The sequence below is a fragment of the Carassius gibelio genome, chromosome A6 (assembly GCF_023724105.1).
Source record: "Carassius gibelio isolate Cgi1373 ecotype wild population from Czech Republic chromosome A6, carGib1.2-hapl.c, whole genome shotgun sequence".
NCBI lineage: Eukaryota > Metazoa > Chordata > Actinopteri > Cypriniformes > Cyprinidae > Carassius > Carassius gibelio.
In genome coordinates this window covers 22,887,768-22,905,814 of record NC_068376.1, presented here as the reverse complement: position 1 = coordinate 22,905,814, position 18,047 = coordinate 22,887,768, and the positions used below count along the sequence as shown (strand labels likewise).

Here is an 18,047-nt window from a genome sequence, read left to right as displayed (position 1 = left end):
TTTTCCCTCTGCAGTGCCGTGTTCACCTGGACAAATCTGCTGGTGGTGGTGGCTGAACTCTGCGGATCAGAGCAGGATGCTTTAGACCTGATTCCGCTGGTAACCAATGTGGTATTAGAGGAGCACCATCTGATTGTGGGTGTAGTGGTTATCGTTGACCCTGGGGTCATCCCCATAAACTCCAGAGGAGAAAAGCAGAGAATGCACTTGAGAGACTCCTTCTTGGCAGATCAGTTGGACCCCATTTACGTAGCATACAACATGTGAGCTGGGTAATGGGCAAGACAAAGGCTTACTAGATAGTTGCTATGGAGCCTGGCCTCACAACTGGGATTGGGTTCAAATACAGGCAGACTTGGCCCTGTTTTTCAGGGATGAGGTGTCAATGGACAAAAAATTACAAAAGTTTCTGGAGAAGAGATACTGTAATAGAATTTCCCTTTTTTCTCACGTCCTTCACCCCCAGAAGCCCCTTTATCTGCAAAATGCCACTTACTGTCTGTCCAGTTCTTGGTCGTGATTTAAATTTACTTGAATTACCTAACTGTTTTTTTCTACTCAAACGCATTCCTTTCTAGCACTGACTAACTAGTGTTTTGTTTTTTGTTTTTGTTTTTTTATTAAAAGGAGCTTAAAGCTTCAGTTTGTAAGTTTTCGCCTGGGTTGTTAAATTCCAAAATATTTTGTTCTGATTCCAAGTTTTTGGAATCAATGGAAACGATTTCAGGACACAATACTCAAAATAACTTAGTGAAAAAAGGGAGAAAAAGTGAAATATTAAACAAAAAGTGCAATATAAACTGTAATTTATACTATTATGATTGATCAAATAAATTATAGGAGGTCTTGATGGATGGACTACAATAGACGTGAGTCACAATGATCAGTCACGTATTTATATAGGTTTAGCATTATAAATTCTGTATCTTAGTTTTAAATTAGTTTTGTTGCAACTCTTTTGGGATGTTTAGCAGTGTGGTAATTAAGGTATTGAACGGACTAGGAATGGAAGATTAATTCCTTTTAGGATCTAGCATTTCTATATACACAGAATTGATCTGCAACCCAGCTTATAACACAGGGACGGTCCCTCCAGAGCAACCTGGGGTTAAGTGCCTTTCTCAAGGGCAGTATTGATTATAGGACATTTCCGTAATGCTTCAGTTCATAGAATGCCCTTACCCAGGTTAAAACCCAGTTTCATCCACCATCATTGTGGTTAAGACACAGATGTGCTACAGAGACTGCAGCTGTCAGCTCAGTTTGCTCTGTCAGTTCTGGAAACATTTATCATTTTAAATCTTACCACTGGGGCTTTAAACAAATTTATTTCAGATATGGAGCTTTCCTGGTTACAAACTTACATCTTTTAATTTGTTTTAGTTCTACAGTATTTACAGAACACAATCTACAGTTGTACTAGACAAAAGTGCAATGTGATACACAAAAGTATTTAACTTTTATTTTTATTTTGATCTATATTCATCAGGTTAAGATGGTTCACAACCATTTTAATTATGAATTACTTAGTTTTGCAATTAGTGAGTTTGATTAATTGAATGTTAGCCATCCATATATATATATATATATATATATATATATATATATATATATATATATATATATATATATATATAATACACTGAACAACCTCACTCCTTCAACTCCCCCAAGTTCAGCAAGAGGATAATCAACCCTATTATTTTTAATTTTTTATCAGATAAATGCAGATACATTCTGTAACATAGATTATTAATATCTGTCAACAAGGGCAAATGTGTAGTATTATTTATTACTTGCATTATTGAGTAGCATGTGACTTACACAAAAAAAGTGCTGGCACATAAAAAAAAAAAAAAAACATTTTTGGGACTTTATGCCCAGTCTAACCTCAATGCCTACATTTACAGATCATACATTCCTTGAGTTCACTTCTCACCATATAACAGTAGGAAACACTCATATAGACAAGAGCATTCACCAAATGCAGACCTCTTCATCACACATCAAGCCCAAACCAAACACAAACTGAGGTACGTATACCTCTATTTTTGCTCTCATCTAAAGGTGCTTATACACGTCAGGACAAGCCATTTAAATCTCTGAATGGCAAAAAAAATAAAATAAAAATCCAGGCATCTGTACAATAAAACAAAACAACTGTAAAATAACACGACTCTCTGTACAAGCAAGCCCCTCGTGAACATCTAACTGTACAAAGGCATAGATTTTACATGTTCTCCTGTACTATAGACATTTTTACTAGGAATGACTAACTTCTTTTAAAGCATAAATAATTGTAAATAATTGCTTGTGTACAGATGCAAAATTGTACTGTTCTGTAAGTAAGTTGCTGTATTCTGTTAAGTTTTTGAATGAATATGAATATTAACTACTGTCACTGACATCCCTTCGCAGCTGAGTGGGGATCTGCAGTTGAAGACTTATAGTAAATAGCTTGCTGTTTCTGTTTGGTCATTTCCAGTTGATTAGAAATGTGATGGGTGTTCAGATCTCTCTGTCATGCATTTCTTTTTATAATTCAGATTCAGAAATCTTACAGTATGTACAAGTCTTGAAGATGTAAGCATGATAAAGTCAAGCACTGTGGGGGTTTGAAAGACTATTTTCAGAGTCCTTACACAACTGATCACTACAGTGTGTTCGCCTAACCTCATTCTGGGGTTGTGTACGTATGTGTATGTATGGCCACAGCTTTGAAAGGTCATTTGATTGTTGATGAGTTCCACACCTTTACCCAAATCAGAAACGCTGTCATTAAATATATTCTCTCATTCTCACTGTTATTAATGGAATCATAGCTGGGTTTATGTGATGTAAGCACAAGCGAGTGAATGAGCTTTTTACATGGGGCATTCAGGGAAATAGTGCTTTCCAGGACGGAGAGGATATTCATTTATAAATATTCACTTTCATGTTTGCAATGATTTTGTTCTTAAAATAAAAAGATTTTAGTTGTCATTTACATAAGTGTTAATCAAGTCTTAATATGGACCAATATATATATAATATATATATAAATAAAAAATAAACAAAGCAAAAAATTTGACACAATCACTTACTTAATTGATAATCTATCATGCCAGCTAAGTGCTGGAACCAAAATAAATGTTTCACACATTATGCAACCAGCTGCAGTTACGTTTCAAAATACACATCAGGCAACACACACACACATAAAATGCAGATTACTTGCTACAGAATAAAATGAAGACATGCAACTGTAAAATTATTATTTGTTTATTTGGACAATGCGTATTACCCTTCTGTGTTGATTAAAATGTTTTGTTCAATTCCTATATAATTTTTAATTATAAGATTAAAATGTTGTATTCAAATTATAAGAATGTGATATTTACAATTTATTTTGGTCATTCATGGATTTAAATGAAATCATTATTATGCAAACAAGTATTTCCCTGTTGGTTCACATCTCTTTTTTTTTTGTACATTGGTTACTGTAACTGTTTTTTACTCCAATGAAAAACACGAAAAATAATAAAAAGCATTTATTTTGCATCTCTGAAGTTTTGTATAACTGCCGTTTACTGTCAAATTTTCTCTATCTATCTATCTATCTATCTATCTATCTATCTATCTATCTGTCTATCTGTCTGTCTGTCTGTCTGTCTGTCTGTCTGTCTTTCTATCTTACACTTCTTTAACATCCAAACATCTTTCTGGATAGGAAAAAAAAGTACATTTTTCAGTGAAATACTAAAAAAAAAATGTATTTCATAGATAATTGTCTGCAGTGTGTGTGTGTGTGTGTGTGCATTTTATTGATTTATTTCAACAACATAGTTGGGGTTGTATAACAGGAAAATTATATTAAGAATGTTTACATAAAATAAAATTTTTGTGTTCATAATAATCTTTAAGAATTCTTGCACATAAATAAAAATAATGCACATTTTTATTTGTGAATATAGTAGCATATTTGTCAAGCAGAATAGAGAAAATCTGAAAATTGCATTGGTTTCATTCAAGTCCCCAGACCACTTTTCCGTTTGAGTGATATTGACCAATCACAAAGCTTAAAGGAGATTTACGTAACACGTCCTTCTAGGGGGCGGCGCTTACTGCGGCCTTTAGAGAAAAAAAACCCCGAAGCCATCTAGATTTTTTTCAATGGAAACCGCCCAGGTTTATTCTATGCATTATTAAATAATTTACTTTACAAATTATATCTCGAACACTGACATCTCTATAGACAGCGTTATTGTTTCCAGAAGCGATTCAAAAGGATTAAAGGTAAAGCGTTGCTTTTGTTTTTTCCTCTTTCTGTTCTGCCGACATGTCGCTGCAGTCATGGCGCCCGTCCGCTCGGTTGTAACACTCGTTTTCGGGAAGGTGTTTTAATGGCTCCCCGTATCGCTGACGTCTGTTGACGCGGGCACTTGCGTACCAGTGACTTGCTTGGAACTTTCTGCAGAGCACGGCATAAAGTCGCTCACGGGCTTCGTAACGCACCGCAGCGGTTAGCTTTATTTGGAGATGCGCTTTTGGATCTCATGGAGGAATTACACTTTAAGCCTCTGACACTAATAAAATATTTGCAACATCAATACAAAAAAACTATCTATATCAAGTGATGTTGCTTTTGTGGAGTAGAAACAAGTCCGTTTACAAATACTGGCAGAGTCTTATGTGTTTTCACAGATAAGTCTCGAAATGAAATCAAAGACAGCTTTTTTCCCCTTCTTTTTTTTTTTTTTTTTTTTTTAGCCTGCTAACGTTAGCTGCTGTAGCCTTATATTTTTAGTTTAAAATGTGGACTTTTAACATACGGTATTAACGTAAATATTGAATCAACACATCGATATAGCTCGCAGTGTTATTCTGGCTTTGTTTAAATAGAATTTAGCCTGATATAGCTTGTTTTTTTGAGTATTTGATGGGCGATATTTAGCATCCGGTTCTACAAGAAGGTCTTTTAATAACAACTCAAAGCAGCTCCATCTGCTTTACTACTACAAGGAGTTGTGTCTTCCATGTGAAGTATTTTTTTTAAATTTTTTTTCATTACATTGTAACTTTATTTTCCATTTATTGTATTAACATGATTTTACTGGAATGAAATGAGGACAACTGCAGAAAGGTTGCAGCAGTAATGTGTTGAATGTAACCCACAAGGCCAGTGTAAGTGTGTGTGGTGGAGCTGAAGGTTTGAGAGGTACTGACTCAGGGTTGGGGTAAAATGGAAACGGTGACCAAATCAAGGCTTTTGACTGTTAGCCTGGGTTGACCACAGAACTACCTCAGCACACAAACACACACACCCTGACCATCCCGTAAGCACAATATAAACAGTCTGCGTTTTTTTTTTTTTTGCATTATTCAAACAGAATTGATTAAATATTTATTCAGACATTATATAATAATATTTTTTACCAAATATTCTTCAAAGTTATTTGAAAGGCTTAAAAATGAACACAATTAAATATGTAAGATATTTCAGAAATATGAGGAACTTTTGATTTCTGGGCCTGGAAAAAGTATTGCATATGTGTGTGTACTTCTCCCCCCCCCCCCCCCCCTTTTTATTATAGTCAGCTCTAAAATATAACTGGTCATAATTGCTTGTTTACTGTTATCTCTGTAAATGTTTTTTTCTGTATATAGGCACTTGTCATGAAAAGCATGATATCTACATTAAGTATTGACAAAAAAATGTCTCATTGTTCATTTGCAGCAGCAATGGAGGAGGTCCAGCAGAATAACCGTAATGGCTCTGAGTCCCAAACCATTGCCATCCCCACAACTATAACTGCCTCTCACATATCACAGATTGCACAGGTACTGTTCATATTTGTACTTATCTACCCATATTTGCATGATTTATATGTGACTAAGCATTTGTAAAAAAGCAGCAATGAGTGCTTGTTTCATGCTATCATCATCTTGTTGAAGATGTCTCTGGGTGGGAATCCAGTGACTGTGGTTCAGCTGCCCAGCGGTCAGTTCCAGGTTCAGAGTGTGATTCAGTCAGCGCAGTCATCGGTTATCCAGTCTCCACCGGCACAAGCACAGGTAACGTGCAGACACTCATACAGCGTGATCTTAAACTGCTCTTTGTTTTACTTAAGGCTCCCTCCACTTAAACCATGTTTCTTATTAGGGTCAAGGATCTGATAGTGATGATTCTCAGGATTCAAGCGACAGTGGAGCATCTAACCAGAAGTCAAGAGAGATCTTGGCTCGGCGCCCATCCTACAGGTAAAAGGGTCAGGGCAAATTTATGAAGTGCCAATTAATAAAATGTATTAGTCTTTTAATGATTAATAAAGTAAGAATGCAGGGTGTCTGAATCCACTTTTCGAAGTTTAAAGACGGGAAAACGATTGGCGCGCCCGGGTGCATGGTTTGAATGGGTTTTCCCTATTCTCTTAATGAGTAATGGGTGTTTTTTTTTTTGTGTAACATGGAATAAACCAATCAGAATGTAATCTCCCATTCCCTGTAATAGCCAGTTGCGCTCGTGCAATGGCGGATTTGCTATTTACACGGCGGAATTGGCAAACGGAAAGACAGGCGCATCTCTAGAGATGAAACGGAACTGCTAGTGTGCAAGCAAATCAGTAGTCTAAATCTGATACATGCAATGACTATCCATTAAGACATGTAGGCATTTTTATATTCATGTAGTTTATGCAATAATAATCTTTTATATTTTAATCTTTTATTGTTTCATGTTTAAAAAATTTTGTGTGCTGCTGCGCATCTCTCTGTGTACCATATTTTCCGGACTATAAGTCACACTTTTTTTCATAGTTTGTATGGTCCTGCGACTTATAGTCAGGTGCGACTTATTTAACAAAATTAATTTGACATTAACCAAGAGAAATTAACTAAGACACATGAACCAAGATAAAACATTACCGTGTACAGCCGCCAGAGGGCGCTCTATGCTGCTCACTGCTCCTGTAGTGTACACTGAGCAGCATAGAGTGCCCTCTCGCGGCTGTACACGGTAATGTCAACTCTTGGTTCTTGGTTCTAAATAAATGCGACTTATATGTTTTTTTCCTCATCATGATGTATTTTTGGACTGATGCGAATTATACTCAGGTGCGACTTATAGTCAGAAAAATACGGTTATAAGCAATGTGAACGCTGTGTTGTGGACCTGTCCAGAGGTGCATTTTCTATTAACGCGCTCTTTAAATAACAAAAAAAAAATCTTGCGCCATTGACAGGATTGAGTTGGTCTATGGCACAGTCTATTTTCAGTTCCTCAAAATAGCAACGCGCCAACAGTGTTCCTGAACACACCTCTTTTTAAGACCAGCACGCCCATGAGCACAAAAACGTGTTCAAATGCATTTGCTATTTGAACAACGAGGCGCAGGGCATGAAAACGAGAACTGCGTTGGGCTGAAACTAGCAAAAACACTTGCGCTACTCCTTGCGCCAGGTGTATGACAAGGCCCAGTGTTACTGAGAGTGGAGTGAAAAGCTAAATTTGCCAAGCAACCTCCAGGCACATCTCGGGCACAAAACCAAGTTCTGTTCTGTTCCTTTTTGTGTTTCAGGAAGATTCTAAATGATCTATCAGCTGAGGAAGTGGCAACTCAGAACGAGGGAGAAGAAGAGTGCTCCACCTCTTCTGCCATAACAAGTGTTTCACTTCCTACACCGATCTACCAGACAAGCACTGGCCAATACTGTAAGCCAAGCCAGCATACTATTTGAGTACTGAGTGCATCATGTGGTAACTTCCTATGTATTTTGCAATAAAGCAAATGAAGCTAAGTGTTTCATAAGTTCTTATTTTACGATATGAACTAGAGCACAGTTGTAATAATTGAATAAAAAGGAAATAAAAAAGATGTATCTTCATGCATGATATACAGTTTTATACCATGAACCATCCGTCACGATTCTTGTTTGCTCTGTTGCAGTTGCGATTTCATCCAATGGCTCTCTGCAGCTGGCCAGTACTGGTTCAGAGGGTGTACAAGGCCTGCAGACTCTCACCATGACCAACTCGAACCCAACCCAGCCAACTATACTGCAATATGCTCAGACCGCCGATGGACAACAGATTCTGCTGCCTAGTAACCAGGTGGTGCTCCAAGGTTGGCACACAAGGGCAAAAAGACCTTTTAATTTGACAATCAGCTCATATTGTTCCTTTCGTACATGTGCAACACACTCTGGCTGTGATACTGTGTTATAGGTGCAGGGGGAGAAATGCAAGCTTATCAGATCCGCTCTTCTTCCTCCTCGCTGCCTCAGACCGTCGTCATGACATCACCCGTTATCAGCTCTCAGGGCAAAAGCAGTGACCCGCAAATGAAGAGAGAGATACGCTTGGCGAAGAACAGGTGGGTGTATTCGAAGACAAGAGAATGAATTTGTTGGTTGGTAATGTATAATATCCTGCAGTTGTTGTCATGTGCATTGTAAGCCTAACTGCATTTATGTGTAATTCCGAACCTCTGCGTGCAGGGAGGCAGCCAGAGAGTGTCGCAGAAAGAAAAAGGAGTATGTGAAGTGTCTGGAGAACCGTGTGGCTGTCCTGGAGAATCAGAACAAGACTCTTATCGAGGAGCTCAAGACATTAAAGGACCTGTACTGTGTTAAAACTGGCTAGTGGGACATCCATTCAATCATGCTAATGGGACTTTGCTGGCAGACCTGTCTGCCTATGTGCTTATACAAACACAGACACAGGGACTTTTTTTTGACCTAGGGGATACATTTAATCCTCATGTCAAGTGCTTGTTTTTATACAACTCATTTTTTAACTACAGCCTAAGAATAATTGACCAGAAACAACAGCAATTATTATGCTTTTCAGAATAGATGGAAAGAGGGAAACGCTGTTCCATTAACATTTTTATTTGCAGTCATAAGATGTTTATATTTGTGTATGTATCTTGTGCAAGCATTGGCACGTCTACACTGGGAGATCTTGCTTTATTCTTGACCCATTTGGTTTCCAGGGAATATTGAATGTTAATTTTATTGAATAGCTGAATTTTGCTTTATCCAAAATAGAAGACTGGTATTTTTACACCTGATCTCAGATGCGCTTGTATGTATGAAAATTGTGACGCAATTGTGTTTTTCATGAAGTCATGCAGCTGTGTTCTTTGCATTTTTGCTATTTTCCCCTTAGAAAGCTCTGGTATTCTTATCCCCATTCCGTATTTTATTTTAGTGAGTTTTAGTGAGACATTTTCTACAGAGACTGAGCAGAATTTAAGGTGAGGACTTTCAGCTTTACTATTATGGATGAGATGAAACAGTGGTAGGTTCATTTAAGGCTTATTCTAGATTGATAGACAAATGTCATTTCTAGTCCAGGTCTTTGTAATATTTCTGACTGGTCTTTAAGCCATATACACTCTTGGGTTGGGGCCGTTGTTGGTTTTAGCAGAGTAATAGGCCTGAGGCCTTACCACTGTTTATAAGCCAAGCTGTTACAAGACAATCAAATCAGGGAGTATACGATGAAAAAGACAGTCACTTGTTTTTGCTAAAGTGAATCTAAATAAATATTTTTCCAGCCTTTGTTTTGCTCCCTTTCAGTTTCAATAAGTTTCAATCTCAAGGAGGACTTTTGGAACAATTCCACTCAGATGGATTGATAGGACATGCAAGGTTAGCTTGTTGGTCAGTATATTTCGGAAAACATATTTTCAAAATGACAGCTTTGATTTTGTTTTTATTCCATAATTTAGAACAATATCCAGGCTTCCAGAAAAAAGATTAAAAAAAAAAAAATACTACAAGTACAGAAGTATGACTATTAGTATTGCTACTTTTTCTCCTAACCACTAGATGGAAGTATGGCTTTTTTTTATTCATTAACCATCAACTCAAACGCGGGTCCTGCAACTTCTACAGACAGGATACTCCTGCAGCAAGAAGATACAGTCATATAAAATACACAATCTATTTTTTAGATTGTCTGTTATTAAACAGAAGCTTGTATTTTAGGGTTTAATACAAATTGTTTTTTTTCCCCCTTACAAACATTTAACAGTCCATAGTGAAATGTATTAGGCTAACTGAAAAACAAACATGCAACATTTTCTTTTTTCTTTTAGAAAAATTCATATTCATTATTTTACTGAATAACCAACAATCTGTGGTTTCAGCAAAAAATAACAAATTAGCCTGGATGTGTCTTAGCTAAAGATCAGAGAAACTATAGTGCCATTGTAGACATTGTACCATGGCCGTCGTTCGTATAGCACCTGACAAAAACATACTGTACAATATATGCAATCATATATATAAATTACCAGAAAGGCTGAAAAACATGCTGACAATTTTTACATTTGAGGGGTCAGACACTACATGCTCAAGAATAATGAAAGAATAATGCCCCCCCCCCCCCCAAAAGACAAAGACCACGGAATCTTTATTTCTCAACTCGAAATTGTGTATTTGAAACAGTAGCCTACTAATCTGTATCATGCATGACTGGAAAATGATGGCCTTGAAATGAGTCGCTTATCAACAGTTGTTAGTTGTTGCCAATACACATTTTTACAGAGGTTAAAGGCACGAGACACAGTTGTAGTTGAGTACTATTTTAGAATTATATCAAAGATAGTACTGTTTTTAATAAATTAATCTCATAATAATGTCAGGTGATGGTGTATAGTTCAAGATACTCACAATAATAATTACAGTACATACAAAATACATATAATGTACACTTTTTGACGTGAAATTACACAATCTAAAGCTATGGCTTTGGGATTTTTTTTTTAAGCAGGGGCTCTCAAACCTCTCCATGAAGTAACCCCAGCACTGCACGTTGTACACTGAACAAAATTATAAACACAACACTTTTGTTTTTGCCCCCTTTTTCATTAGCTGAACTCAAAGATGTACATAAAAGGCCTGTTTCCCTCAAATATTGTTCACAAATCTGTCTAAATCTGTGTTAGTGAGCACAGTGGGGTTATGGTATGAGAAGGTGTACGTTATGGACAATGAACACCGGTGCAACACGGGTACAGAGAAACCTGACAAGATCTTGAGGCCCATTGTTGTGCCTTTCATCCACGACATTCACCTTATGTTGTAGCATGATGATGCATGGCTCCACGTTGCAAGGATCTGTACACAATTCCTGGAAGCTGAAAACCTCCCAGATCTTGCAGGGCCAGCATACTCACCGGACAAGTCCACTATAGAGCATTTTTGCTGGATCAGCGTATACGAGAATGTGTTCCAGGACCTGCCAATATTCAGCAACTTCGCACAGCCATTGAAGAGGAGTGGAGATGGAGATGTGTTGCACTGCATGAGGCAAATGGTGGTCACCCCAGATACTGACTGGTTTTCGGACCCCCTGGGACCCACAATACTGTAAAACTGTTTCAACCGCAGTGAATAAGTCTACAGAATTGTGTCTCCAGCATTGCAGAGCTTGCTTAGAAAAGGCAGAAGGTTTGTATGTGATCATCTGAACACACAGTGAGGCCAAGACTTTTGGACAACTGTGTGGTGTTAAGAAGGGAAGCAAAAAAAAAAAAAAAAAAAACACTTCTCTCCAAGAAAAACGTGAAGGACAGACTGAAATTCTGCAGGAAGTACAAGGATTGGGCAGCAGAAGACTGTTGTAAAGTTGTTTTCTCTGAAGCTCCCTTCTGACTGTTTGGAATTGGAATGCTACCATGAGTCCTGTGACGTGCTAACAGTGAAGACCTAAGACCAATCATGTGTGGGGTTGCTTTTCAACCAAGTGATGGGGCTCTCTCATAATTCTGCCCAAAACACTGCCGTGAATGAAGAATGGTATCAAAATGTCCTGACTTCCAATGATCCATGAGCAATTTGGTGATGATCCGTGCATTTTCAAGCATGAGAGAGCACCATGTCACAAAGCAAGAGTGATAAAAAAAAGTTGCTCTGAGATCATTACATTAAAATTTTGGATCCGTGGCCAGGCAACTCCCCGGATCTCAATCCCATAGAGAACCTGTGGTCTATCCTCACAAGGCGAAATTCTGATAAACTCCAAGAACTAATAAGACAAGAATGGACTGCCATCAGTCAGGATCTGTCCGAGAAGCTAATATCCAGCATGCCAGAAGTTTTGAAGAACAAGGGTCAACACTGTAAATATTTACTCATATTTTTTTTTTCCAATAAAAGCCTTTAAAACTAGTATGCTTATTGTTTATCAGTTTACCATAGAAACTTGTGGAAAAATAATCTACAAAAACTGAAGCAGAAAACTTTGAAAAACACTATTTGTGTCACTGCCAAAACGTGTGGCCATGACTGTAATATACTGTATTGTCATACAATTATTGCATCCAGCTTCCACTGACCACAGCATGAGTATAATAAGGCAGCAGGTGCAATGCATACCAGCCTTTCGCTTTCGGAGCCAAGCGTTAGTATCATTCTGCTCAACTGTGTCTGCTGTGAACTACGAGTTCAGCACACACTCTCTGACGTTTTGTGTGTTGTCGAGACGGCGCTTCAACGGTGGTTGTTCCTGTGTCGGGAGGGTTCTGCACTACATGCTACACTACCCCATGTCATGTTGCAATTGGCCAATTCCCCTGTGCGCCTCAGAGAGCATTTCATACAGAGCAAATTTCTCTAAAAGAGCTTTTCTTTGTAAAGATGACAGATCGTCCTATAAGGATGCTGTTTCACCTGTGCGTTTCTGGGTGCGGTCATTACCTGGCAATGGGTGATGGTCACAATCGGTGCTTCACCTGTCTGGGCGTCGAGCACGCTGAGGTGGCCTTCGTGGATGAGTCATGTTCCCACTGCGGGAAGATGACCATCTCTGAGCTGCAAACCAGGCTCTGCTACCTTCAGTGGGTGGAGTCCTGCTATCGCGATCTGGAGCTCGTTCTGGTGGCCGACAGGTTAGAACTACTTCCGGCAGTAGCGCGGGTGGTTTGAGGATTACAGTGGTGGCAAACCTTGCAGGGAACTAACCCTCTGGGGACCATCACCCACTGGAGACCCAGTACTGCCTTCCCGTTCATTAGCGCCATCTCTGGCTGTGTCATGGCAGACATGAGGGATACCGACAAGGTTCGGTGACGCAGTCGAGAACTTTGCCCAGCAGTCCTCGGCTGCCCAGAAGCAGACTGGGCACAAGCAGGCCGCTCCTCCCGTCCTGGCCCCCGTCAAACCTGGCGGTGAGCAGAAGAGCAAGAGGCCCCGGGATGGGTGTCCCAGAGAAAGGTAGATGCTTTCTGGGGGGTGGTGAAGGCACTTCTCCCTCCTCTGGAGGAGGGCCAGGCAGATAATCTGGAAATCTCAACGAGAGAGCAGTTTTCTCTATCTCTGGGTCCCAGGATGGCACGGAGAGTTGCAGATGGCCTAGCACCGGACCTCACTCATCCTCCACCTTCGACAGATGGCAGCAGCGGGCTTTTCAAGAGCATCAACAAAGGCCATACTCACGCACTCTCTGCAAACCTGTGGAACCAGGTGAGCCCTGCACCCTACACTCACACCAAACTCCGGCTTGCTCACAAGTGGTCCGACTTGGGTCCCTGGCTTCCCCACCACGGGTATGTCTATGGTTCCACTAGTCCAGGGGTCGGCAAGTTCAGTCCTAGAGAGGCGCAGACCTGCAGAGTTCAGCTTCAACCCTTATCAAACACACCTGAACAAGCGCATCAATCCATTAAGGATTACTAAGACACAGGCAGGTGAGGTTTTTTCCAGGGTTGGAGCTGAACTGTGCAGGACTGTGGCTCTCTAGGACCGTACTTTCCTACTCCTGGGCTAGTCCCACTTGTACGGTTTCTAAGCGACTGATCAGCACTGCCCAGCCTGTCTCTTTGGCTTCTAATGGACCATCAGCCTCGGCTATGCGATTCAGCTCGCCTGGCGTCCACCCTAGTTCAGCGGTATCCACTTCACTATAGTGAAAGCAGCTGATGCCCCTGTTCTGCAGGCAGAGATCGCAGTCTTAGTGGCGAGGACGTGATAGAGCCGGTCCCTCCAGCCAATATGAGGACGGGGTTTTACAGCCCTTACTTCATTGTACCCAAGAAAGGAGGTGGGTTATGACTGATCTTGGATCTGCGAGTTTTGAATCAAGCCCTTTATCGGCTACCATTCAAGATGTTGATGCAGAAACACATCTTCGGGTGCATCTGTCCCCAAGATTGGTTTGCAGCGATTGACCTTAAAGGATGAGTACTTTCATGTATTGTTCCTTCCATGCCACAGACCTTTTCAGCAGTTTGCATTTGAAAGACAGGCATATCAGTACAAGGTCCTGCCCTTCAGGCTGTCCCTGTCTCCCTGTGTCTTCACGAAAGTCGCGGAGGCAGCTCTTGTTCCCCTCAGAGAGCAGGGTGTTCGCAACTATCTAGACGGTTGGCTTATACTAGCACAATCTCGGGATCAGTTGTGCGAACACAGGGACTTGGTGCTTCAGCATATACCTTCGGGTCAACTGGGAAAAGAGCAAACTCTCACCGATGCATAGGATCTCTTTTCTCGTTATGGAATTGGATTCGGTCGAACAGACCGCTAGCCTTAATACATTCAGGGGCAGGACAGTGGTCACACTGAAACATGACATTGAGAGTGACCGACTGAAAGGGAACGTGCCGGTTACGTATGGTAACCCTCGTTCCCTGAAGGAGGGAACAGAAATGTCATGTACCACCGCCACGGTAAGTGTACCACCGCTAAGCCGCCAGGTCACTGGCTCGGCTCCTCAGCAAAACCTGGTATGCATTGCACCTGCTGCCTTATTATCCTCAAGCTGTGATCAGTGGCAGCTGGATGCAATAATTGTATGCCAATGTGAATTGGGTCGTTTAGTTTAAACTCAAAGTAGATTGTTTTAGTGAAGTGATATCTCAATTTCGTGACATCTACGTTCCCTCCTTCAGGGAACAAGGGTTACCATACATAACCGAAAAGGTTTTTTCTTTTTCTTTTTTTCTCCTGTTCAAGGACACTCTTGGAAAAACTCCACTCAGATGGACAGACAAGAGACTAGGTTATCTTATGAAATGGTACTGGTCAATATTTGGGAAATCAATGTCTTTGGTTGTTGCATTAAAAATACATTTACTTTATAGCTTTAATTTTTCTTTTTATTCATACCATAGTGTTTCAACAGTCAATGACAATGTGAAAATATTTGGTAATTGAAAAAAAAAATACATTGTTCTTTTTTCTGATTTATCAGCAAGAAATTACTTTTTGTGAGTACAGTGTTTTATAACCGGAATTTTAATAGTCAGAGGCATTGGGGGGGAAAAAATTACACCTGGAGAATGCAAAGTGGTCTTCTTGAGTATTCAACTATATTACAAAGTATTAAGGACACATTCCCCTAACCACTACATAGCAGTATGGCTCATTTATAAATTAACAACCTCACCATAGCTGGCCTACATTCATCTCCAAAAGCCTGTTATAGATAAAAGTATTTTGTGATTTTACCTGCCTGAATTTTTGTACTCCATAAAATATACAACGCAGTCTTGAGATTTAGTGTCTGCATATTAAACAAAAACTTTCTTTTAATGGTTTAACACAAACTGCTCTTGCATACGAACAGCTAGGTGAAACGAAAAAATTTTGAATGAAGGTAGTTTTTTGGAGGCAAAAATAATTTTCACTATTTGACTGCATAACCAACAATGTGTGGTTTGATCATAAAAAACAGCGGGGCTTGGATGTGACGTAGCTGCAGGTCAGAGAAGCCAGCTGCCTCGAGGTGCTTCCAAGTAGCACGGGTCGTCTCACAGCCATCACCGAAATAGTACCTTACAAACATACAAGTATAGACTTTCTTACTCTATAGTGGTCATATGCTTTGTTACAAGTATTCCATCATTATGTAAGACAGACTATGGTTTCAAAGCAAAATTAACAACAAAAATTATAATCTGCCTGAATTGAACCCATGCTCTCCAGTTATGCATGGGTGATTGAATGCATATATATTTGCTATATTTATGCAGACATTTCACCCACTTATGTTTTATCAAACATTTACCACTATATGAAAACACAAGTAAAATATATGGTGATTTTATAAATACTGTGTTTTTATATTACCAGAATGGTTGAAGAACATGTTGAAAAAAGTAGGTCCAGCTTGATGGGTCAGACACCACATGTTCAAGGAAGAAAAATGCTCCTCCCTAAAGAAGAAAAATACAAATGAATTATATATTCCAACCCATAATTTTGAATTTGAATACACGCAGTTTAGTTTACAATATTTCAACATTTCTAAACAGCAGTCCTAAAACAAACAAACAGCTGGTTCTAATGGATTTAAATCGCAGCCAAACGGCGATCTTCATGTAGTCACGCAATACTGTAACCTTTCATCTCAAATAAACTTAATGCAATCAATATTTACTCTTTGGTTTTGGAGAGATAAGACACAATTTAGGAACCATCAACGCATATGGTAGTTTCAGCACCTAAGCACTGTCTGTCCTAAACTTACAGGCCTTAGAACTCTCTTTGCTTCTTGCAGAACCTTCGGTGAATCCTGTACTGAGCACAGAACCAGCGTGCACACCACAACATCCACGGAGTTGTCCTCCACCGCCTTTAGATTCTCCCCTGACGCCACTATGAAGCTGTCATAAACGAGTTGGTCGTTCTTGGTCATACTTTTCTTCAGGTACTTTTGGAAATGCGGGTTGGGGTCGGTGCATGTGATCCTGGCGCCCGTCGGGTAGTGCTCGAAGTTCGCCCCGGATCCGCAGCCCACCTCCAAGATACGCAGAGAGCCTTTCGTGGGGTAGAACTTGTCCAGGTTTCGAAATAGTTCCCTTTTGTTGTCTTTCATTTTGTCATTGTAGGAGATTGACATTTTATAGACGATTAGAGGAAAGACGCGTTTGTAGAAATAGAAAAGTCCAATCACCTCTGCAATGTACAGCGGGAGAGTGAGGACTTTGACTAAAAAAGCGCAAGCGTTCATAAAAAGCGTCATTTTTAACGACAAATCTGACTGGAACTCTAAACTATATTTGATACCCAAGAGGAGAGTACGTTAGCTGTTGCGCGCACCTTGTGACAACTGAACTGAGAACTGACTGATCAAAATAAACGTCATTAAAGCACGTAATCTGCTCCAGGCAGCGAGCCAGGCAGTAATCCAGTCTGTCGCCAGATGGCGTCCGTGTATAAATAATATTAGTGGATCTTTCTTTCTTTTCATCACTCAAAGTAACCCTCGAAAACACGAATACATTAGTAGTTTTGAGAAATATGTACAAACACAAATAAGTACTGACGCCTTCAAAGGCTCATACCTAATAAAAACTTATTTTATATGGAGCGGTCTTGAGATCACATGACCAAATGAACATCACTTTAAAAGACTTTGATGACTGTGATGACGCGTTTCAACGGTCATCGGCATCGAAAATCCTCCAAAGTTTTTATATTTTCATTAAAAAAATGTATGTACATTTATAGGACTATACTTGGTATTAAATTATACAATTATACTTTGTATTAAATGTATATATATATCACATTTTAAATCAGAATTTTAACCAGAAAAATCTGTCATACTGTTTGATAAAATGCTTCAGTGTGCTCAGTATAAGTTACTTAAAAATAGCATTTTATCGCAATGCTAAATTTGATGCAAATTCCTTATTAACACTTGTTCAGTTATGTGTAGTAGCCTATACATTATTGTGAAAGAAAGTAGTTTCAGTGTAGCTATCTACTTTTTGGTAGTGTGGGATTACACATTTATAAAATGTTAAATCTAGGTTCCAATGTAATAGTATGTACATTTGTGTTTTTACATTTTGAGGTCAAGATTATGACATTCCGAGATGATCAAGTCAAGCAGCCCAGATTTCTAAGACATTTACCTTTTGTCTTCATGCACTTCCTGACTATAGGGCAAGGTCCCAAGATAAAGGTGCCTGCTAAACTCAAGGCACAACTTTGCCTTTGTTTCTATGATCATGTCAAGGTATGGGTGATACTATCAGGCACCTCTGTATTTAAATAACACTGTTATGCTCATGAGATGAAGGCTGGGAAAATGCCAGTGTCTGATTTCTGAT

At 39.4% G+C, this 18,047-nt stretch overlaps 3 protein-coding genes across 8 annotated transcripts in view; 2 read left to right on the top strand and 1 right to left on the bottom strand.

The window, feature by feature from the left end:
- Positions 1–2,991, top strand: part of LOC128015740 (disco-interacting protein 2 homolog B-A) — a 39,257-nt gene extending 36,266 nt beyond the window's left edge. For all 4 annotated transcript variants that reach the window (XM_052599828.1, XM_052599826.1, XM_052599827.1 and 1 more), the window contains one exon: positions 15–2,991. In XM_052599828.1, coding sequence (XP_052455788.1) covers positions 15–267 — 253 coding nt within the window. In that variant the 3' untranslated portion in view covers positions 268–2,991. The remainder of the gene's footprint in view (positions 1–14) is intronic.
- Positions 2,992–4,085: 1,094 nt separating this feature from the next.
- Positions 4,086–9,543, top strand: LOC128015739 (cyclic AMP-dependent transcription factor ATF-1). Of its 3 annotated transcripts, none has more exons than XM_052599822.1 (8): positions 4,086–4,275; positions 5,717–5,820; positions 5,935–6,054; positions 6,143–6,240; positions 7,557–7,690; positions 7,926–8,102; positions 8,204–8,351; positions 8,476–9,543. In XM_052599822.1, the coding sequence occupies exons 2-8, from the start codon at positions 5,722–5,724 to the stop codon at positions 8,618–8,620; spliced, it is 921 nt and encodes a 306-aa protein (XP_052455782.1). In that variant the 5' UTR covers positions 4,086–4,275; positions 5,717–5,721; the 3' UTR covers positions 8,621–9,543. The 3 variants fall into 3 exon arrangements, with proteins under 3 accessions (XP_052455782.1, XP_052455783.1, XP_052455784.1); XM_052599823.1 differs by having other exon boundaries at positions 4,100–4,275; positions 5,720–5,820; XM_052599824.1 differs by lacking the exon at positions 4,086–4,275 and adding an exon at positions 5,076–5,315.
- Positions 9,544–15,069: 5,526 nt separating this feature from the next.
- LOC128015737 (putative methyltransferase-like protein 7A) lies at positions 15,070–17,088 on the bottom strand. Its single transcript, XM_052599818.1, has 3 exons — positions 16,457–17,088; positions 16,057–16,142; positions 15,070–15,761 (listed from the first exon to the last, which is right to left on the bottom strand). Exons 1-3 carry the CDS (start codon positions 16,949–16,951, stop codon positions 15,614–15,616), a joined length of 729 nt encoding a protein of 242 aa, XP_052455778.1. The 5' UTR covers positions 16,952–17,088; the 3' UTR covers positions 15,070–15,613.
- Between the last annotated feature and the right edge of the window lie 959 nt (positions 17,089–18,047).